Source organism: Melanerpes formicivorus, unplaced genomic scaffold (genome assembly GCF_026170545.1).
Source record: "Melanerpes formicivorus ecotype bairdi unplaced genomic scaffold, bMelFor1.0.p_v2 SCAF_1, whole genome shotgun sequence".
In the NCBI taxonomy this organism is placed as follows: Eukaryota; Metazoa; Chordata; class Aves; order Piciformes; family Picidae; genus Melanerpes; species Melanerpes formicivorus.
In genome coordinates this window covers 31040349-31062988 of record NW_027142353.1, presented here as the reverse complement: position 1 = coordinate 31062988, position 22640 = coordinate 31040349, and the positions used below count along the sequence as shown (strand labels likewise).

The 22640-nt window shown below is 51.0% G+C and overlaps 1 protein-coding gene across 3 annotated transcripts in view; it reads left to right on the top strand.

The window, feature by feature from the left end:
• Window positions 1-21059, top strand: part of GDPD5 (glycerophosphodiester phosphodiesterase domain containing 5) — a 285411-nt gene extending 264352 nt beyond the window's left edge. For 2 of the 3 annotated variants that reach the window (XM_068139113.1, XM_068139119.1), the window contains exons 12-17: window positions 833-990; window positions 6722-6869; window positions 9685-9767; window positions 14966-14980; window positions 19495-19607; window positions 20586-21059. In XM_068139113.1, the coding sequence (XP_067995214.1) occupies window positions 833-990; window positions 6722-6869; window positions 9685-9767; window positions 14966-14980; window positions 19495-19607; window positions 20586-20701 (633 nt within the window). In that variant the 3' untranslated portion in view covers window positions 20702-21059. The remainder of the gene's footprint in view (window positions 1-832; window positions 991-6721; window positions 6870-9684; window positions 9768-14965; window positions 14981-19494; window positions 19608-20585) is intronic. The other variant, XM_068139130.1, reaches the window with a different exon arrangement.
• Window positions 21060-22640: the final 1581 nt, after the last annotated feature.

Here is a 22640-nt window from a genome sequence, read left to right as displayed (position 1 = left end):
ACAGCCACCACACTCATGGTAGGTGAGTAGGTGGAGGAAAGTGATTGTTCCCCTTACTGAACAGCTGTGTTCATTGTGGGGATGACCAGTACAAGGCAGGTGTTGATGAACTGGAGCAAGTCTTGCAGAGTCCTCCAAACTGGTAAGGAGGCTGACCATAGAATCAATAAGGTTGGAAAAGACCTCAAAGATCATCACGTCCAACCTGTCACCCAAGACCTCATGACTACTAAACCATATGGGGAGAGGTTGGAGGAATTGAATCTCTTCATCCTGGGAAAGACAAGACTTAGGAAAGGTCTAAGAGCAGCTCTCTAGGAGCTGCAATGAGGTGTTGAGAAGTTAGAGCCAAGGTCTTCACTGGGATGTGTGTCAGGAAGATGAGAGAGGATCATCATAAATTGGAACAGGAGAGGTTTTTGTGGGATATAAGGAAATTGGTTTTCCCTCTAAGGGCAGGCAGGTGTTGAGAGCAACCAGGAAAGACCAAGAGGTCTCCACCCTTGGAGTTTTTCCATGACACAAATGGACAAAGCCCTGTTTCAAATCACAGCTGGCCCTGATTTGTGCCTGGAGTAGACATCTCCTGAGGTCCCTTCCCACCAAAGGAATCAATAAGAACCTGAGACATGAATACAGAGTACAGAATGAGAGAAGAGGCTGAGATCTGGAGGCCAATCCTCTCTTTCTGACTCCTTGCTTTCAAATGAGGCTCTAAGTGTCTCCTGGGCAATTTGCATGACAAACAAGGCTGTCTGCAAAGCTTCCTCCTGTTAGCCAGCTTTGTGACCCATCTGTGTCATCCCTGGGCTGTGTCTTGCTCCCTCCACAGGTGATGTGGCTGCCAGACACGGAGAGGCAGCTGGTCAGACAGATTGCACCAGGTTTCCAGCAGACTTCTGGCCTCAAGCTGGATGCAGAGCGCATGAGGGAGAAGGGCATCGTGAAGCTCAACCTGCGTTACACCAAGGTCACAAATGAGGATGTCAGGTATGGTGATGACAGCTCCCTGGGGGCGTTCAAGGCCAGGTTGGAAGAGGCTTTGAGCAACCTGGGCTAGTGGAAGGTGTCCCATGGGGCAGGGAGGATGGAACTAGATGATCTTTAAGGTCCCATTCACCCTAAACCATGCTGTGGATCTCTGCTCCTCCATTTGGACATCAGTTTAGGAGCAGATGTTAGTCAGTTAGAGGGTAGAAAGGCTCTGCAGAGGGACCTCGACCGACTGGACAGATGGGCAGAGTCCAACAGGATGGCATTCAACAAGTCCAAGTGCCAAGTGCTGCACTTTGGCCACAGCAACCCCATGCAGAGCTACAGGCTGGGGTCAGAGTGGCTGGAGAGTGGCCAGGTAGAGAGGGACCTGGGGGTAGTGGTTGATAGCTGCTTAAACATGAGCCAGCAGTGTGCCCAGGTGGCCAAGAGGGCCAATGGCATCCTGGCCTGCATTAGGAATAGTGTGGCCAGCAGGAGCAGGAAGTCATTGTGCCCCTGTACTCTGCACTGGTTAGGCCACACCTTGAGTGCTGTGTTCAGTTCTGGGCCCCTCAGTTTAAGAAGGACATTGAGACACTTGAATGTGTCCAGAGAAGGGCAACAAGGCTGGGGAGAGGCCTTGAGCACAGCCCTATGAGGAGAGGCTGAGGGAGCTGGGGTTGTTTAGCCTGGAGAAGAGGAGGCTCAGGGGTGACCTCATTGCCCTCTACAACTACCTGAAGGGTGGTTGTGGCCGGGAAGGGGTTGGTGTCTTCTCCCAGGCAACCAGCACCAGAACAAGAGGACACAGTCTCAAGCTGTGCCAGGGGAGGTTTAGACTCGAGGTGAGGAGGAAGTTCTTCAACGAGTGAGTCATTCGTCATTGGTATGTGCTGCCCAGGGAGGTGGTGGAGTCACCATCCCTGGAGGTGTTCAAGAGGGGATTGGATGTGGCACTTGGTGCCATGGTCTAGTCATGGGGTCTGTTGTGATAGGTTGGACTCGATGATCCTCGAGGTCCTTTCCAACCTAAGTTATACTGTGATACTGTGATACTGTGATAACCCATGGTGGGTGCCTACAGCCCTGTGCATCCTTGTGTCCTGTGTGCATGCCTGGCCCAGCAGCATCTTGTGTGGTCACCCCAAGCTGTATTTTCTGCACAAAAGTATCTTTTCAGAATGGGCTTGCTCCTGAAAGCTTGAGCTGTGCAAGCTTTGTCCTTACCCATATGCCTGATGGCTGTGCAGCCTTTCAGCAAGGCTTGGACAGGCTGAGAGCCGGGCAGAGAGGAATCTCATGAGGTTCAGCAAGGAGAAGTGCAGAGTCCTGCAGCTGGGGAGGAAGAATAAACTGCAGCAGGACAGGTTAGGAAGCAATCTGCTAGAAAGCAGCCCTGTGCAGAAGGACCTGGGAGTCCTGGTGGATAACAAGTTCTGCATGGGCCAGCAATGTGCCCTGGTGGCCAAGAAGGCCAGTGGGATCCTGGGCTGCATTCAGCAGAGTGTCTCCAACAGATTGAGGGAGGTTGTCCCCCCACCTACTCTGCCCTGGTGAGACCTCACCTTGAACATTGTGTCCGGTTCTGGGCTCCCCAGTTCACAAGGGAGGGCTACAGGATGCTGAAGGGATTGGAGCACTGCCTGGTGAGGAGAGACTGAGAGACCTGGGGGTGGTTAGTCTGGAGAGGAGAAGACTGAGAGAGGATCTAATAAATGCCTATAAATACCTGAGGGCTGGGGATTAGGAGAGAAGGGACAGGCTCTGCTCAGTTGCACTCCATGAAAGGACAAAGGGCAATAGATAGAAACTCCAGCACAGGAGATTCCACCACAACATGAGGAGGAACTTCTTCACTGTGAGGGTCACAGAGCCCTGGAACAGGCTGCCCAGAGAGGTTTTGGAGTCATCTTCTCTGGAGACTTTCAAGCCCCATCTGGATGTGTTCCCGTGTGACCTGTGCTGGATTCTCTGGTCCTGCTCTGGCAGGGAGTTGATGATTTCCAGAGGTCGCTTCCAACCCCTAAGATCCTGGGATCTGTGATACATCACCAGCAGGCTGTTCCCTGGAACTGACTCCACAGGCTGAGACTCCACAGGCTGAGACTCCACAGGCTGATTTGGTAGATGAGGATCATTTTGGAAATAACCAATCTAGGAATCTTCTGATTCTTATTGCATTGTTAGTTCTGGGGGGAAAAACGAGGGTTTCTCACACCAAGTGTGCTGCCTTTACTCCCAGGACCTGTTTCATCCTCATTAACAGCTGCCCTTTGCTTCTGCTCCTCTGCTCCAGAGCTGCTACCACAGAATTTTGATTAGTCCACAGCCTGGAGGTGCTTTGAGAAATTTCTCTTTGCAGAGAATTCACTCCTTTCATTCCTATCCTCTCTCAGCTCATTCAGCTGGTCAGATCTTCCCTTTAATGAGACTGCCACAGCATGAGGTTCCTCTCCTTCTGCTCGAGGCTGTGTTAGAACCATGCAGGCAGTGTGTTAGCTCCTTTCTCACAAAGGGTAGATTGGCTCTACTCAAGCTTTTCTGATTTTCAAAGCTGAAATGTTTTTCATCCCCCCCTAAAAAAAAACCCTGGAAAATGCAACAGGTTTGCAGATTAAAATAAAAGCATCTTCAACTGATTTTCTTAGGCTGGAAATGGGGAAGAATCATAGAATCACAGAATTGTCAGGGTTGGAAGGGATCTCAAGGATCAGCCAGTCCCAAACCCCTCTGCCATGGCCAGGGACACCTCACACCACATCAGGTTGCTCAGAGCCACATCCAGCCTGGCCTTAAAAACCTCCAGGCATGAGGCTTCCACCACCTCCCTGGGCAACCTGTTCCAGTGTCTCACCACCCTCATGGGGAAGAACTTCTCCCTACCAGCCAGTCTGAATCTCCCCATTTCTAGCTTTGCTCCATCCCCCCAGTCCTATCACTCCCTGACACCCTAAAAAGTCCCTCCCCAGCTTTCCTGTAGCCCCCTGCAGATACTGGAAGGCCACAAGAAGGTCTCCTCAGAACCTTTTGATCTCCAGACTGAATAGCCCAAACTCCCTCAGTCTGTCCTCAGCTGATCCCATAGCTGCTTGAGAGCCTGCTCCTGTTTAAAGTAATCCAGTGTTGTCTTTCCATTGTTCCCAGCAAAGAGTCTGGTTGCTCACCCTTAAAATCAAGCCCGTGCAGGGTAATTCCTGCCTGTTTTTTCCCCCTATTTGCTCTGTCTCTTGGAAAGGTTCATATGAAAGGAGGTTGGAGCCAGGTGGCCTCTCACCCTTAGAAGCACATTGAGAAGCTGGACTGTGTCCAGAGAATGGCAACAAAACTGGTGAAGGGTTTGGAGAGCAGAGCTGTTGAGAAACAGCTGAGGGAACTGGGGTTGTTCATCCTGGAGAAAAGGAGGTTGAGGGAAGACCTTCTGGCTCTCTACAACTCCCTGAAAGGTGGTTGTAGCCAAATGGGTGTTGGTCTCTTCTTCTCAGAAAGAAACAGCCTCTATTCACACCAGGGGAGGTTTAGGTTGGGCAGTAGAAGAAAATTCTTCAGTGAAAGGATTCTCAACCACTGGAACAGGCTCCCCAGGGAGGTGGTTGAATCCCTGTCCCTGGAGGTGTTTAAAAGAGGCAGAGATGTGGTGCTGAGGCACATGGTTTAGCACCAGCCTTAGAGAATGGTTGACTAGATGATCTCAAAGGTAATGACCTAATACTTGATGATCTTAGAAGTCTTTTCCAACCCAAACAACTCTAGATACCAAATGTCCTCTATGTACCAATTCTGTCATCTACCCCAGCTCCTCAGACCTAATCTGTCATCAGTTCCATCTCAGCTGTCTCCAAACTCAGAACCTCCCATCTGAGTGTTTCTTGAACTCCAGAAGCCCTGACAAACATTGCTACAGCCTTGCAGTAGAAGCTAGAGCAGGCTCAACAAGCCCTGGTTTGACACAGCTTCCTCAGTCTCCTCTAAAATCATCACCTGGATTGCTCCAACCACCTCTGCCCTTGAGAATCCCTTGGCTGTTGGAGCACTTTAATCATGTTGTGAGCTTTGGGACGTCCACATCTTGTCCTTTCCACCTCAAAGGGCTTGGCTGATATTAAAGTTACAAGGATTAATCTCTGTGCTGGAGATTAGTGATGCTTCTGCTTCATAGATAAGGGCACAGAGCAATTTATGCAGCTCAAATTGGGTACAAGGAGTCAACTGTCAGTGCTTGATTTGCTGCTTGACAGCTCCTGAGCCCCAGCTTGTGCTTTGAGCTCCTTAGAGAAGGACCTCAGGAGGCTGGAAGCTGTAACTCTGCAGCCATTCCAGAAACAGAGGGCATGGGGAGCTGAAGGAATTGATGTTGCAGGAATGCATCTGTCAGTTTTTAATTAAGCAAATTGCCTATGAAGTGTTGCAGGCATCTGAGAGAGCTGTTGATATTACATCAATGTGATGAGGGTGCTGCTGCAGAGCCACGCCAGGCTCAGCATTCATCAGCAAGCAGCTGAGATGGGCTGTGGCCTGAGTCAGGTTGCATCCAAGAGGTGAAGAAGGAAGTTTTCAAATTCAAACCATTTGACTGCAGTGCCCTTGGATTGCTTAGGAAAATGATCAGGGGGATGGAGCACCTCTGCTACGAGGACAGGCTGAGGGAGCCGGGGGTGTTCAGCCTGGAGAAGAGAAGGCTCCAGGGAGACCTTAGAGCAGTACCTGAAAAGGGGCCTACAAGGATGGAGAGACTGTTTGCAAAGGCCTGCAGTGATAGGACAGGGGCAATGGATTCAGACTAGAGCAGAGCAGATTTAGATTGGATGTGAGGAACAAGTTCTGCACCATGAGGGTGGTGGAACACAGGAACAGGTTGGCCAGGGAGGTGGTTGGGGTCCCATCCCTGGAGATATTCAGTGTGAGGCTGGACAGGGCTCTGGGCAACCTGATTTAGCTGGGGATGCCCCTGGTAAGTGCAGAGTGGGTTGGACTGGATGCCCTTTGGAGGTCCCTTCCAACCCAGACCATTCTGTGATTGTATAACAAGTGACCATGCCCTAATAAAATCTATTTCATGCAAATCAAACCAAATACATCCAGCTATGATTACAGCTGTGGCTGATGGCAAGAGTTCTCCTAGTGGAGATGAAGGTCTGATGTGCACTGGGGAACTGACATCTCCCCCTCTGGCCAGGAGGAGCAGGAAAGTCATTCTGCCCCTGTACTCAGCACGGGTTAGGCCACACCTTGAGTGCTGTGTCCAGATCTGGGGCTCTCAGTTCAACAAAGATGTTGAGATGCTGGAAGGTGTCCAGAGAAGGGCAACAAAGCTGGGGAGGGGTCTGGAGTACAGCCTTGTGAGGAGAGGCTGAGGGAGCTGGGGTTGTTTGGCCTGGAGAAGAGGAGGCTCAGGGGAGACCTTATTGCTGTCTACAACTACCTGAATGGAGGTTGTAGACTGGAGGGGCTTGGTCTCTTCTCTCAGGCAACCAGCACCAGAACAAAAGGACACAGTCTCAAGCTGCGCCAGGGGAGGTTTAGGCTGGATCTTAGGAAGAAACTCTTCCCAGAAAGAGAGATTTGCCATGGGAATGTGCTGCCCAGGTTGTTGGTGGAGTCACCATCTCTGGAAGCATTTAAAAAGAGCCTGGATGGGGCGCTTGGAGCCATGGTTTAGTTGATGAGATGGTGTTGGGTGATAGGTTAGACTGGATGATCTCAAAGGGCTTTTCCAACCTGTTTAATTCTGTATTCTGTCTCTTGACAGGGACTACAGCATGGCCAACCTGAGTGTGAATCTCTACACTGTGAACGAGCCCTGGCTGTTCTCCATCCTGTGGTGTGCTGGTGTCCAGTCAGTCACCTCCGACAGCTCCCATGTCCTACGCAAGGTGCCTTTGCCCATCTGGCTAATGGTAAGCCTGGCAGAGTGTGGGAAGCCTGGCAGAGTGTGGTAGCTTTAGGCTGTACCTTTAAAATGTTCCACAGATCTGGAACAGAAAGTAGGAGAACGTAGACAAATCAGCGCTGGGTGGAAAAAGGAAAAGAAGGATAGTTCTGAGCAATCCCCTTGGAGAGATGTCTACCATAAGAATTTGTTTGGTAAACTTCCTTTCTCTCTTTTGGTTTCCTCCCTCTAGGAGGTACTAACTTTTTGCTCCTGCTCCATCTTGGCTGCATTGTTTTGGATAAGTTCTAACAACTCTCTGCTCTTCTCTCTTGTTCTTCTGTGTCCAGGAGTGTAAGGAGAGGGGCAGGGAGTGGGAAGCTATTAGCAGCTCCCCTGGTTTCTGGTCAGGGGGTTCTTTGTGCTGTTTATTAATTGTAAATACTTGTAATTATTGTAAATACTGCATATTTGGTACACATTCATTGCATCCCCTTGTAGATTGTAACTTTGCTTGTAAATGCAGCTTCATTTGCTTCCAAGTGGGCTGGCCTGCCAAAGTTAATGTTGGGGGGAATTTTCGACCCACCACACAGAGAGGGAGCTGTGGGTGCTGCTCAGCACCTGTGTGAAGATGAGCCACAGGTGTGCTCAAGTGGCCAAGAAGGCCACCAGCATCCTGACAATAGTGTGGCCAGCAGGACCAGGGAAGTGATCTTACTCCTGTACTCAGCACTGGTGAGGCTGCACCTCAAGCACTGTGTTCAGTTTTGGGCCTCTCACTCCAAGAAGGACATTGAGGTGCTGGAGTGGGTTCAGAGAAAGGCAACAAGGCTGGTGAGGGGTCTGGAAATCAAGTCCTATGAGGAGCAGATGACACCAAGTTGGGAGCAGGTGTCGATCTGTAAGAAGGTAGGAGGGCTCTGCAGAGGGACCTCGCCAGGCTGGACAGATGGGCAGAGTCCAAGGGCATGAGATTGAACACATCCAAGTGCCAGGTGCTGCACGTTGGCCACAACAACCCCATGCAGAGCTACAGGCTGGGGTCAGAGTGGCTGGAGAGCTCCCAAACAGAGAGGGACCTGGGTGTGCTGGTTACAGAGAGGGACCTGGGTGTGCTGGTTCTTCCCCATGAGGGTGGTGAGACACTGGCACAGGTTGCCCAGGGAGGTGGTGGAAGCCTCATGCCTGGAGGTTTTGAAGGCCAGGCTGGAGGTGGCTGTGAGCAACCTGATGTGGTGTGAGGTGTCCCTGCCCATGGGAGTTGGAACTGGCTGATCCTTGAGGTCTCTTCCAACCCTAACAGTTCTGTGATTCCAAGAGTGGGAAGGTGTAGAGGTGGCTGTTGATTGCTGCAGCCATGTGGCTAATGGGTTTCTCCAAGAAGTGTTGGTTGGGTTCAACCTGCTATTCGAATTGAGAGGTCTCCCTCTCTGTATGACAGAAATATTCAAGTTGAACTGCTGGGAGACCTTCTCACTCTTCAGCAACTCCCTGAAGGGAGGTTGTAAGGAGGTAGAGGTTGATCTCTTCTCCCAAGTAACAGGGGATAGGAGAAGAAATGGCCTCAAATTGTACCAGGAGTGGTTTAGGTTGGATATTAGGAAAAATGTCTTCCCCAAAAGGGTTGTCAAGGCCTGGAACAGGCTGCCAAGAGAAGTGGTGGAGTCCTCATTCCTGGAGAAATTTGAAAGCTGTGCAGATGTGGTGCTGAGGGACATGGTTTAGTGGCCACCTGGCAGTGTTGAGTTATGGATAAGCTTGATGATCTTAAAGCTCTCTTCCAACCAAATCTATTCTATGGTTCCAAAGATCTACTGCCTAGGTGAGTGACAATCTATGCATGATGTCCTTAGCCTCAGCTTAACCTCCTGCTTCTGCCTGACTACACAAAGTCTCCACTGAAGCTGGAGAACTGCAAATGGCTTTATAAAGATTGGATCAGTTGGCAGAAGAGATTATCCTCATCTGAACTGTGCTGCTGCAGACATCTGTCCCCCACTACAGATGGCAGGGCTTGTGTGCATGTCACTGGCAGCCTTGTGTTCCAAAAAGCCTCTTTGCTGGTGCTTGCAGCCCTCCTTCAACAGCTTCTCCATCTGCTGGGCTCCCACCTCAGCCCTTTGCTGCAAATCCATGCCCCTGTATCACCAGCAGCATTCAGACCTCTGCATTTCCTGCTTATGGAAGTGCCTGAGTGGTGTGATCTAAGCAACTGCACCATCAGCCTGGAGAGGAGAAGGCTCTGGGGTGACCTTATTGTGGCCTTTCTGTACTTAGAAGGGGGCAAAGTGCTGGGTCCTGCACTTGGGTCACACCAGCCCCAAGCAATGCTACAGGCTTGGAGTAGAGTGGCTGAAAAGCTGCCCAACAGAAGAGGTCCTGGGGGTGCTGGTTGACAGTTGTCTGAACATCAGCCAGGGTGTGCTCAGGTGGCCCAGAAGGTCAAGAACATCCTGGCTTGGGTCAGGAATAGTGTGACCAGTAGGACCAGGGCAGTGGTTGTTCTGCTGAACTCAGCACTGGTGAGGCCACACCTCGAATCCTGGGCTCAGTTTTGGGTCCCTCACTGCAAGGAGGACATTGAGGTGCTCAAGTGTGTCTGGAGAAGGACAACCAAGCTGGGGAAGGGTCTAGAGCAAGATACTTTGGGAGGAATGGGTGAGGGACCTGGGGTTGTTTAGTCTGGGGAAGAGGAGGCTAATGTAAGACCTTCATGCACTCTGTGACTCCCTGAAAGGATGTTGGAGGGAGGGGGGGGTTGGCCTCTCTGTGATTGTTCAAAGCAGAAGGTTCAAGGTCTGCTTCTGTTTTGGTTTATTTTACTTTATTGTGTCTTCCAGCCTCCAGATGAGTACCACCTAATCTGGATCACCTCTGATCTCATTTCATTTATCATCATTGTAGGAGTTTTTATATTCCAGAAGTAAGTAGCATGGTTACTGCCCAGCTCTCTCCTGGCTTTCTTGTGGGGTGTGTGTGTGGCTCGATTTCTGTTGTTGCTGTTGTTGTTCAGAGCATGGGGTAGGGATGGGAGAGAGGAGTGTGATGCTCCTCAGGCACTTGGAGTGCAACAGCAGGGCAGCTCCAAAGACTGCAAACAATAATCCAGCTTCTGAGAGGTGACATGGAGTTGGATCCAGCCACCAGTTTTGGAATGGATCTCAAAACAGGAGCAGTAGATGCCTTGTTCTGCCCATGAATGTGTGTGGGAGAGAAACTGGAAATGCTTTAGGGAAATGGACCTTGAGAAAGGGATGAAAATGCTTCCAAAGAACAAAAGGAGATGTTTGAGATTCCCCTATCATAGCCTTTGTCAAGGATTAGGGCTGGGCTGGCCACTAAATGAGGGACAGATGTTCTCTATGAATGGCTCTGCTTTCCCAAAGGGAAGAGAAAGGGAATAAGGGAAAGAGGTTGATGGGTTGGGAAAGAAACTAAACCAGCTGGGATGGACATAAGAACATTGAAATGAAACAGACACAAATAGATCCAAAGCAATATCAAACCCAACCCCTGATGGCAGTGATGTCACCATCACCACTGATGCTGTGGGCAGGCACTGGAGACATCCCAGACTGGACTCAGTGGCAGATGGGAATTGGATTCAGGAGCTGGATCTCAGAACTGGATTCAGAAACACATGGATTGGGATTGAAGGCACAATGGACAGAGTCATGCTTGGGGGCTGGCTGTTGAAGAAGATGCTTTACCCTGGTGATCCCTCAGCTTGATCCTGAAGATGACATCCATGGGATGGAATCCCTTGTTGGTCAGTTTAGGGCCACCTGTCCACTCTGCTCATCCACACAGATGCCACCTCTGACTTACTGCACCCCAATGTGACACGCAAGGTGTGGCAGTGCCCTTGGTCTGCACAGAGCCTTTCTGCAGCCCAACCCTTGGCAGTAGCTCTCCCTATCAGCTTCTCACTGCTAGGAGCAGCTCTTGGCTGTGCAAACCTGCCCTCACCTTCAGAAAATGCCCTCACTGAGCAGACCCTGAGCTGAGAAGCCAAATCCCTGAGCAGAATTGGTTCTATTCTAGCTCAGACCAAGACAGTCTTCAAAAAGAATATGCCAGGGACTTCTTAGATCCATTTGTTCCCATTTTGGATGAAGAAACAGAAATGCTGTGATTTAGCAAATCAGATCAGTTACTTAGTTTGATGCATAGAGAAAGTGTCTTCTCCCATTTTTCCAGGGAAGAGGAGGAGCAAGGTTTTGAGGAGGGCACAGCAGAAGCCTCACTGTTAGCCACACTCCCTGAAAATAAATGTGGAGCAGAGCAAGTTAAGACTCTGATGTCAATCAGGAGGAAGCAAATCAACTTCCTCTTGATTATCATACAATCACAGAATCAACCAGGTTGGAAAGGACCTCAGAGATCATCAAGTCCAACCTATTGCCTAGTACCTAACATCTCCTGACAACGAAACCAAGGCTCCAAGTGCCACAGCCAATCCTTTCTTGAACACCTCCAGGGATGGTGCCTCCACCACCTCCCTGGGCAGCACATTCCAATGGCAAATTACTCTTTCTGGGAAGAACTTCCTCCTCCCCTCAAGCCTAAACTTCCCCCTGCACAGCTTGGGACTGTGCCCTCTTGTTCTGGTGCTGGTTGCCTGGGAGAAGAGACCAACCCCCTCCTGACTACAGCCTCCTTTCAGGAAGCTGTAGAGAGCAATAAGGTCTCCCCTGAGCCTTCTCTTCTCCAGGTTTGACAACCCCATCCCCCTCAGCCACTCCTCATGGGGCTTATAAAGGAGGAGAGCAGGGCATCCTCCTGCTGATGTGCCTTTCCTCCCAGGAGCCATTTTAGCGGTCAGTGCTGACAGTGTCATGAGCCTCGCTGGGCACAAGGATGAGCTGAGAGAGTTGTGCTCCCTCCAGGGAAAATGTGTCATCCTGCATGAAATGGCAACCCCCCTTCCCTCCCCTCTATAATATCATCTGCCTTGACATGCACAAATGACTCTCTTGGAGACATCAGGGGACCTACACTTTCCTTTCTTCTTGAGATCTGAAATGCCTTTGTCTTAGCATCAGCAATTTAATTGGCTTTGGTCCTCCTGAGCCAGTGGTTTATACTGCTGTGCTGTCCCAGATCATCTGCATGCATGAGCACAGAGTCACACAACTCTCAGGGTTGGAAGGCACCTCAAGGATCACCCAGTTCCAACCCCCCTCCCATGGGCAGGGACACCTCACACTACAGCAGGTTGCTCACAGCCACATCCAGCCTGGCCTTAAAAACCTCCAGGGATGAAGCTTCTTCCCTGTGCAACCTGTGCCAGTCTCTCACCACCCTCATGGGGAAGAACTTCTTCCTAATGTCTAAATCTTCCCTCCTCTAACTTGGATCCATTCCCCCTAGTGATACCACTTGCTGACACCCTAAAAAGTCCCTCTCCAACTTTCTTCAGATACTGGAAGACCACATAAGGTCTCTTCAGAGCCTCCTCTTTCCCAAACTGAACAGCTCCAACTCTCTCAGTCTGTTCTTACAGGAGAGGAGCTCTAGCCCTCTGCTCATCCTTGTGGCCTTTCTCTGGGTACATTCCAGCATCTAGGGGCATCATTACCCAAGTGCTTTTGCCATCTTACTGTAGGCTGTTGCTCCTGCCAGCACTACCACAGAATGGTAGGGGTTGGGAGGCACCTCTGGAGATCATCCAGTCCAATCCCCCTGCTAAAGCAGGGTCACCCACAGCAGCTTGCCCAGGATTGTGTCCAAGAAAGTCTGGAATCTCTCCAGAGAAGGAGACTTCACAACCTCTCTGGGCAGGCTGCTCCAGTGCTCCATCACCCTCAAACTGAGCTGTTGTGACTTTGACTTTAAGCCACATGTTGGATCTGTTTGTGCTGGTGTCTGAATTCATAACTTGCACAGTCCCACTCTGGTAGACCCCAGCCCAGCAGGTCCCCAGTTCCAGCAAGGGACAATGGAGTGAGCAGCAGAACAGAACAGAATTAAACAGGTGGGAAAAGACCTTTGAGATCATCCAGTCCAACCTATCACCCAGCACCATGTGATCAACTAAACCATGGCACTAAGTGCCTCATCCAGGTTCTTTTCAAACACTTCCAGTGATAGTGACTCCACCACCTCCCTGGGCAGCACATTCCCATGGCCAATCTCTCTTTCTGGGAAGAATGTCTTCCTCACATCCAGCATAAACCTCCCAGCAGATTCAAACCTCTCCTCTCAGAGCAGATTTTCCAGCAGCTTATTAAACCACTGATCAAGAGGAGATGAACATTCTTCTCAGAAGTCTTCTGATCTGAGTTGTGGCTTATTGAACCTCTCCTCTTGAAGGTCATTATGGCTGCATTGTCTGGAAGATTCTTCCACTCCCTCAAATCCATCAGTTGTTTGGTTAAGAGACCTTCTTACTCTTTAGATCCTGCATTTCTCTGTCAGATACAGAAACACAAAGGAGTCTGGCAGCAGAAACTGCCCTCTTCCAGCTCTGGAGCCCTCAATATAGGAAGGACATTGAGCTGATGGAGCAGGTCCAGAGAAGGGCCAAGATGATGATCATGTGGTTGGAGCAGCTCTGCTCTGAGGCCAGGCTGAGGGAGCTGTGGGTGTTCAGCCTGGAGAAGAGAAGGCTCCAGGGAGACCTAATAGCAACTTCCAGTACCTGAAGGGGGCTACAAGAAGGATGGAGAGAGACTGTTTGCAAAGGCCTGCAGTGACAGGATGAGAAGCAATGGCCTCACACTAGAGCAGAGCAGATTTAGATTGGATGTTAGGAACAAGTTCTTTACCATGAGGGTGGTGGAACACTGGAACAGGTTGCCCAGGGAGGTAGTTGAGGTCCCCATGCCTGGAGATATTCAAGGTGAGGCTGGATTAGGGCTCTGGGCAACCTGAGTTAGTTGAGGATGTCCCTGCTGAGTGCAGAGGGGGTTGGACTGGATGTCCTTTGGAGGTCCCTTCCATCCCAGACCATACCATAATTCTCTCTGAAGAGCAGAACTTCAAGGCCAAGGGAATGAGATACTACAGCCTTTTGCATCATCTCCCAAAGTCCATTTCAGAAGACTTTCCTGAATGAGAGCCAAGAGACTACAGCTGAAGGAACTAAACTGATTCAACCTGCTAAATGCAGGATCCAAAGCAGAGTGAAATGGTGAATGCCTGGGGAGAGAGCAGAAGTCACACCTGTGTGGACCTTGCTATAGCTGGACTCTTTCTCTCTGCACAGACTGAATTACTTCTGCTTTGAAAGAGTAGAAGTAGGGAAGAAGGAGGAAAACATCATTGCAGGGTTTCTCTTCTACCCTCAGGCCAAGTGTGATACAGGTGAGAGGAGCTGGAAACTGCCACCAGCTTTCTCCAGGGTCTATCAGCCTGAAGCACTGAGCTCCCTGCCCAGCTTCATGGAAAGGCCAATTGCTCAGAGAGGTCTGGCCATGGGCAGGGTCCATCATGGCAAGACCAAAGGTCTGCTTTTGGATCTCTCCCTTGGGACAGCTCAACCCCAAGGCAGTAAAGGGAGGAAGGCAGCAGTCTAGTCCCAGCAGTTGGACTTTCTGCAGCAGAGGGCTTGCTCTTCCAAAAGCCTGGTGCAGGAGATAGCCATTTCCCTCCCACTCCAGTTTCTCCACCACATGAAAAGCTGAAGAGTTGAGGATGAAGATCATGGCAGAATTGCCCAACTGCTACCTGCTGATGGGATTCACCTCCAGGAAATGGGGCTTGGCATTTGGCCTTCAGTGGCATGCTTTGGGGGGTTTTGGTTTATTTGTGGTCTGGGTGGGGGGGTGGTGGTATCCAAGATGTTGGGATTTTGGGGGGGGGGGGGGGGGAGTTGGCAAACCAGAGTTTCTTCCTTCATGCAAGGATGAGAGGGGGGTGGGTGGGACCAGAGGTGCTCTTCTTCTTTCCTGTGCATGCCTTGTCTCCTCTGTAGCCATGGGTAGGAATTGTTCCTCCTCCTCTTCTCCAGCCCTGCTGACAGCATCGTGGCAGCCTCTCCAGCGGGGGAAAAGACCAACTGGGATGACTTCTAACTTATCTCTTATTGCCTCTTTGCCTTGTTTATTTTCTTACTTGCTCTGACTGTTGTGCATGTTCCTCCTCTTTCTCTCTCTGCTGCATTCTGGCATCTCACAGCTATCACATGATCAGGTAATTCTGGTGCTTTCCTCCTCTTTCTCTTTGATTTATTCAGTTGTTTTTTTTTTCTTATTCAACCTTCCTTTCTTGCTCTCTCGCTCTCTCTCTCTTTCTTTCTTCCTCTCTGCTATGGCTTCACTGCAGATGGACAGGGCAGGATGCAGCTTCTCATGATGCTTTCAAACATCTGGCTTCACAGGGCAGGGGGAGACCATGAGGCTCTGAACATTGCATAGTCCATAGTCATAAGCACCACGGGAGCCTGATGCTGAAGCTGGTAGATGTTTGGAAGGCAATCTGCCCACCTGTTCCAATGGGCCAAGTCTCTGCCTTGTGAAACAGCCCTCTTCTGAGGTCCTGTAGCATGTTGTCATTGGGAAATTCCCAGTGAATGTAATGCTTCCTCCATGGAAATAATCCCATCCAAAAGATCCCTTCTTTCTTGTGTTTGTTTGGTTTTGGGGGTTTCTTTTGAGACCAAACTCTCCCAATCTGGCCAGTTCTAAAGGAAATGATGTAGCCCTGGGAAGGAATTCTAAAGTTTAAGAGCTGGAAAGCTTTGGCTCATCAATCAGAGCTTGGGAATCTTGCAGGACTCTCTTCCTGTGCAGTGCAGTGTGGAAACAACTAGCTCTGCACCAGGGAAGAGAATGAGCCTGGGATGCTGGATTGGAAGTGCCATCAATTGGAAATTCAGATTTCTCCTTGTTTGGGCTATTTCCTCACCAGTCATTCCCATCCCCTTGGAGGGAAGTGTTCTCACTTGTCTGCAGTAAAGCCTTGGACCACACTCCTCAGGCCTTACCTCCTCCATCCCTTCTGCTGTGTGCCACAGGGTGGAGTCTCTGAGGACTTGGCTACTCCCTCTCTTTGCTTATCTGCCCCTCTCCCTCTGCCCACCCACTGCCTTCTGGGGGTCAGGGTTGGCCACCTGCAAGTGTTGCCTGCTCCTCAGGATACCTTGGATTTGCAGCATTCCATCCTCACAACATCTCCCCAGAGCAGCACCTGGCTACGGGGCCAGGCTATGCCCCGCTTACAGGTGCAGGAAGGCTGGGTGTTCTCCCCTTCTTGCCTTCCTCTCTCTCCTTGGCTTGTGGTTAAGGAGAAGACAGGCATGGAGGAGCTGGGTAGGCTTTAGGCAAGAGCAGTGGCAGGATGGGGTTTCTGGTTGTGGCTGGCTTGGTTCTTTGCTTGCTCCATCTCCTCACCTCAGCGCCAACCAACCCCCTTGGCTCCTCCACCTCGCTCCTCTCCCACCCCTTCCCCCTGCCATTTAGCCATCTCCCCACCAAACCGAGGGGTCCAGAGGTGGCCCTAACACGGTGTATGCTGTCTCTGTGTTGTTGTCCCAGTATCTTTTAGTCTGTTCCCACCCTGTGTCCGTCTGGTCTGCTTTGATGCCAACCTCCCAGAACAAGAGCTACCTGCTGTCTGTCTGGCCCTTTTGCACGCCGCTGTCCTAAACGTGGCCCATCACACCAGAGCCCAAGGGGGTAGGAGAGGTGCTCTTTTCTATTAAGCTTTCTGGAGACCCAAAAGGCTGCTTGAGCACAGCAGAAAGTGTTTTGCACGGTGGTGGAGCGGAGTTGCGTTGTGGTGGCTCTCCTAAGAGGGTAGCCTTGAAAAACCGGGGGTCACCCTCTCCTGGTTTGGTCAATCACAGGATCACAGGATGGTAGGGGTTGGAAGGGACCTCTGGAGATCATCAAGTCCAACCCCCCCTGCCAGAGCAGGAGCATAGAATCTGGTGCAGATTGCACAGGAACACATCCAGGTGGGTTTTGAAAGTCTCCAGAGGAGACACCACAGCCTCTCTGGGCAGCCTGCTCCAGGGCTCTGTGACCCTCACAGTACCCCTGTGAGGAGTCATTGACCTCTTGTGTGTATGCAGCCATGTTGGGTCTGACCACAGCCACCAGGTGAGATGGGGAGCAGAGAGCAAGTGGTCATTCCTCTTGGCAGAAGGAGTAAAGTCCTTGGTCCCTGCAAGCCCTTGAGGATTGGCTGTCTGTACCTCAAAATAACCCTTGCCCTCCATGGGATGTTGAGGACCTATGAGCAGGAGATCCTCATGGAAGAAGCTTGGAGCAATCTGGGCTAGTGGGAAGTGTCCCTGTCCAGGGCAGGGAAATTGGAACTGGATGATCTTTGAGGCCCCTTCCACCTCAAGCCATTCTGTGCCCTTTGGCCATGCAACCACAGCTGATGTTGATAACTCTGATGGTGTCAGAGAGAAGGCTTCTTGTAGCAATGTGTTTTGGTTCTGGTTATAGTTTAAGGAGAACTCTTCTCCTGTATGGTCCTCTGCACTTGCAACCAATTTGACCTTAGTGGGATCTGCCTGTATGGGATAAAAAAACTGGTCAGAAGGGCTCAGCTTAGATGATGATGATAGAAAGCTTTTTATACTTGAATGTCTTCACCTCCTTGTCCTTCCTCTGTGTTGCTTCTCTCCACGGGTCTGTGAGCTGTGTTGTACTGCCATCCTACCCCTTCTTCCTTGGAACAGATCCATACCTTCAGCCATACCCTACTCAAAGCCTGATGATGCAGTGTCACCCGCTGGGATTTGGGAAGGGGATGGGAATGCCACAAAATCAGCACCAGCTCTTTTGTGGGCATTGCTTTGTAGACCCCGACTGCAGATCTGTGGGTGCTTTGCGTCCAGAGGCTGGGGGGGGGTGGGGTGGGGTTAGAAATGTAGGAGAAGGTGGTTGCCCCCCTAAACCCGATGAAAATGCCACCCAACAACGAAAACAGGTCTACAGAAAGGAAACAAAAAGTTTACAGACATGACCTTTTCTAGTGTGGAAGAACCACTAGGTGGTGCCAGAAGATCAGAAACTCCATAAGCCCCCCCCAGTCCCTGCTGCTCCTCCACCAAATAGCTTTACAGCATCCCTGGTACCAGCAGGGACAAGGGGTTTGCTTGAAAGCCTTTTATCCATGATCAGGAGGTAGGATGATGGCCACGAAAATGCTCAGGGGGTTGGAGCAGCTCTTCTACGCGGACAGGCTGAGGGAGCTGGGGTTGCATAGCCTGGAGAAGAGGAGGCTCAGGGAGAAGAAAGACCTAATAGCAGCCTTCCAGTACCTGAAGGGGGCTACAAGAAGGATGGAGAGAGACTGTTTGCAAAGGCCTGCAGTGACAGGAGGAGGGGCAATGGCTTCAAACTAGAGAAGTGCAGATTTAGACTGGATGTGAAGAACAAGTTCTGCCCCAGGAGGGTGGTGGAACCCTGGAGCAGGGTGTGGCAGTTGAGGCTTCATCCCTGGAGATATTCAAGGTGAGGCTGAACAGGGCTCTGGGCAACCTGATCTAGTTGGGGATGTCCCTGCTGAGTGCAGAGGGGGTTGGACTGGATGACCTATGGAGGTCCCTTCCATACCAGACCACTCTATGTTTCTATGAGTCAGTGGTGTGGGGGCTGTGGAAGCCTAATTTCAAGCAGCAACCCTTTGCAGTAGGATCTTGGGTAGAAGTGCTTTTGCCTGAGGCCACCAAATCCTGTTTCCCCCTCTTTCAGCACCACTTTCAGGCCCAATGCTACCATCTCTGCAGCTGAAGGTCTGCCACATAGAATCACAGAATTGTCAGGGTTGGAAGGGACCCCAAGGATCATCCAGTTCCAGCCCCCTGCCATGAGCAGGGACACCTCACACTACAGCAGGTTGCTCACAGCCACATCCAGCCTGGCCTTCAAAACCTCCAGGCATGAGGCTTCTGCCAAAATCAGAATCCCCCTTGAACTTCTGTTGCTTATGGCTGTGGTGGGTTATTGGTTGGACTTTTCCAACCTACATAATGGGATGATTACTAACACCAGTGATTTCCTTTACATGAACTCCTTAATGAAAAGAAAAGGTTGGCTTATTTTTAATGGGGCCAAGTTCCCCTCAGCCTCATGGTGCTTGTGTGGTTGGAACTTCTGGTGTTCCATCAAGGCTGCAAAGGTGGAGGGGTTGAGTAGAAAAACATCTGGGTAAAGACCTGGGGTTTGGGGAGGAAAATCCTCTGGGAGAAGTCGTATTCAGGGGAATTCTGTGTGACAGCTACCTGTGTGGGGACAGTGCCTTTGCTGCATCTCAGGTTTGAGACCTTAAATTTTCTTTGAGCCACCTTCTACCACAAGAATGAGCGTGGCACTCAGTGAGGGAAAGCTTATGGCTCCTCTGCTTGCCTTGGTCTCTCCTTCTGTTCCCTCTTCCCAACCCTAAGAATACCAACAGCCTTACCTCCTTTGGGCACCTGATGTGCAAGGGGTTAGGGGCACCTGCTGCCCTTGGAGTCATTAATGGAATTAGGATGCTCCAGGTGGTTCAGGAGGAGCTGTTTGTACCTCTCTGGGATAACATTCTCATCTCTCAACATCCTCCTACCGCGTGGGGCTGCATTAGAAGCAAGAGAGCGAAGGTGTGAGGGTCTCTGGGACTTGTTCTCCAAATGGTTGGTGGCCACTGGAACTGAGGATGTTCCCATGACCAGTGAGAGCAGTTTCTGATACCTCCCTCTTGCCTTGCAGGTGGCGCCTAGGAAGCATCAGGACCTACAACCCAGAGCAGATCATGCTCAGTGCTGCCGTCCGCCGCTCCAGCAGGGATGTCAAAATCATGAAGGAGAAGCTCATCTTCTCAGGTACAGAGGGGAGGCTGCTCAGTCACAGCTCCTTGCTTCACCACTCAGCTGTCACCACTCTGCTGAGGGAGGAGGTGGTCTTCATGCAGCTGTCATTATCTGCTGGTGGGGCAGAGTGGCAGTTTGAGCTAGTCCCTGCCTGAAACGCTGATTGTAAATAGGAAGGTTCCAGAGGCTTTGAGTAAGGACATTGAGACTCTTGAATGTGTCCAGAGAAGGACAATGAGGCTGGGGAGAGGTCTGGAGCACAGCCCTGTGAGGAGAGGCTGAGGGAGCTGGGGTTGCTTAGCCTGGAGAAGAGGAGGCTCAGGGAAGACTTTCTTGCTCTCTACAACTACCGGAAGGGAGGTTGTAGCCAGATGGGGGTTGGTCTCTTCTCCCAGGCAACCAGCACCAGAACAAGAGGACACAGTCTCAAGCTGCACCAGGGGAGTTTTAGGCTTGAGGTGAGGAGAGAGTTCTTCACAGACAGAGATTGGCCATTGGAATGTGCTGCCCAGGGAGGTGGTGGAGTCACCATTCCTGGAGGTGTTCAAAAAGGGATTGGACATGGCACTTGAAGCCATGGTTTGGTAGTCATGAGGTGCTGGGTGATAGGTTGGACTCGATGATCTCTGAGGTCTTTTCCAACCTCATTGATTCTATGATTCTATGATTCTAAGAGATCAGTGATGTAGGGATTGGGCACAGAATGATAGCAAGAGATAGCTTCATGTCATTCCATTGCTATGTTGATTCACAGAACCACAGAAACATTCAGGCTGGAAAAGACCCTCCGGATCACCAAGTCCAACCCAGAACCCTACCCTACAAGGGGATGTTGTGGTGCATGGGGCTAAGGTTTAGGGGTGATCCCTGCAGAGTAGGGTTCTGGGCTGGACTTGGCGATCCTGAGGATCTTTTCCAGCCTGAATGTTTCTGTGGTTCTGCGCCTTGCACCCCTGTGACCGTGTCCCTGCTTTTTCCTCTGCTCCCCAGAGATCAACAACGGCGTGGAGCCCCCGGACGAGCTGTCCCTCTGCTCCGAGAACGGCTACGCCAACGAGCTGGTGACCCCCCCGGAGCGGCGGGACGCCAGGCTGCGGATCAGCTGAGAGCCTGGGCTCCGACCCCGCCGTGCGAGCCTCGGCTCCGACCCTGCCCTCTGGCGCCTCCCAGCGTTGTGCTGCAGCAGTGCGAGCCGCGCTCCACTGCTGGCCGAGGGATGGGAACCTTTGAGGAACTGCTCCCTGGGCAGAGACCCCCTTCGCATCCCCCATGGCTAGCTGCTCCACCTCCCTGGTTGTGAGGTTGGGGGGGGGGGGGGGGGCTTTGTGGTTTTTTTGTAAATATGTAGAAAAATCTGAGGTTTTTTTTCGGTTGTTGTTGTCTTTCTCTTTTTTTTTTTTAGTGTAATATTTTGTTTTTCAGGGCATGAGTGGAAATACTGTGTTCATTAAACCCTCAACCTTATGGCTGAAGTTACTGGAATCTTGATGTGGCAACCTGAAGTCCCCTTGGTGGGGTTAGGGGGCGGTGGTGTAGGGGGTCCTGAGGAAAAAACCCTTGGATGTGTCTCTCCTTTCTCCCCCTGCTCCACTCCTTCCCTTCCCTGGGGGCAGAGATTGTGTAGCTCAAACGTTGTGCTGTTCTTGTGAAGTGTTGTTTTTGTTATGGGTTGGGCTAGTTTGGTTTGGTTTGCTTTTGGTTGGTTTGGTTTTGTATCTCTCCCTTTCCCTTCCTTTCCTGGGCAGTGAAGTTTTAGCTTGAAGGAAACAGGAGGTTGTTTGGAGGAGAAAAGCTTTCCTGGGAGAGAAGGTAGCACTGAAGTTCAGAGCCAGGGAAGGGGTTGCACTGACTCAGTCACTTAGGCACCTTCTCCCTGTCCCACCCTCCTTCCCCAAAGTCTGGATGCTCTTTGGGAATGACCTCCTTGAAACTGTTCTGCCACAGCCTTGAAGGCAAGTCATGAGGATTGGGTCTGGATTGACCTCTGCTGGCAGCAATGCTTTGATTCTTGATTCCCCCCCACCCCTTTTTCTCATTCTTTCTATCTTCTCCCTGAGTTGGGCTCTGGCAGGAGTCTGGATGTCTTGCAACAAGCAATGCCATGGGCACCATCACCACTCAGATCTGGCTAAAGTGCCTGACACCCCAAGTGGCATTTGGAGTCACTCTTTGCTTCCCTGTCCTTGCACCTGCAGGGAAAGAGGAGGTGGTGGTGCAGAGTGGACTTCTCCCAACCTCTGAGTTGAGCAGATGCCCATGGGTGAAGGATCAAAGGATGTTAGGGGTTGGAAGGGATCTTTGAAGATGATCAAGTCCAGCCCCCCTGCTAGGGCAGGAGCATAGAATCTAGCACAGGTCACACAGGAACACATCCAGATGGGGCTTGAAAGACTCCAGAGCAGGAGACTCCACAACCTTTCTGGGCAGCCTGTTATAGGGCTCTGAGACCCTCACTGTAAAGAAGTTCCTTCTCATGTGGAGGTGGAACCTCCTGCGCTGTAGTTTCTATCCATTGCCCCTTGTCCTATCCCAGGGTGCAAAGAGCTCTAAATAGTTTGGAAGATGAAGCAGCCCTGGAGTGTAATTTAGTCCTGCAAGGAGACCTTTCCTCCTTGCTTTAAAAGCAGGCTCTTTGAAGCTGCATGTTCATGTCCTCCAAAGGTTGTGATGGTCTTGCTGCAGGTGCTGGAAGGGCTCACGAAGGCAAGAGCTCTCCCTTATCATCATGTTTCCAATGCAAAAGGCTATAAACCAAAACCCTACACCAGAGGTACAAAGAGAAGTAGGTGGCATCATTTTGTCCCCATCCTGAAGCAGCTCACAGCCAGCCCAAGAGCAGCCTCAGCTCTCTGCTCTTGACCTTCAAGGCCTTGTGGAGAGGAGTTAATTTTTTGGGTCGCTTTGCTGTTCACACAGAGCTGGTTCCCAAGGCAGCTGAAGCCAGCTGGAAGGCTGCTGAAGCTGTGAATGGGTCTTGGCTCAGTGTCTGTGGCCTTCTGGTATGTGCTGGGTCACTTCCTTGCTGGATCTTGGTCGACACAAGGT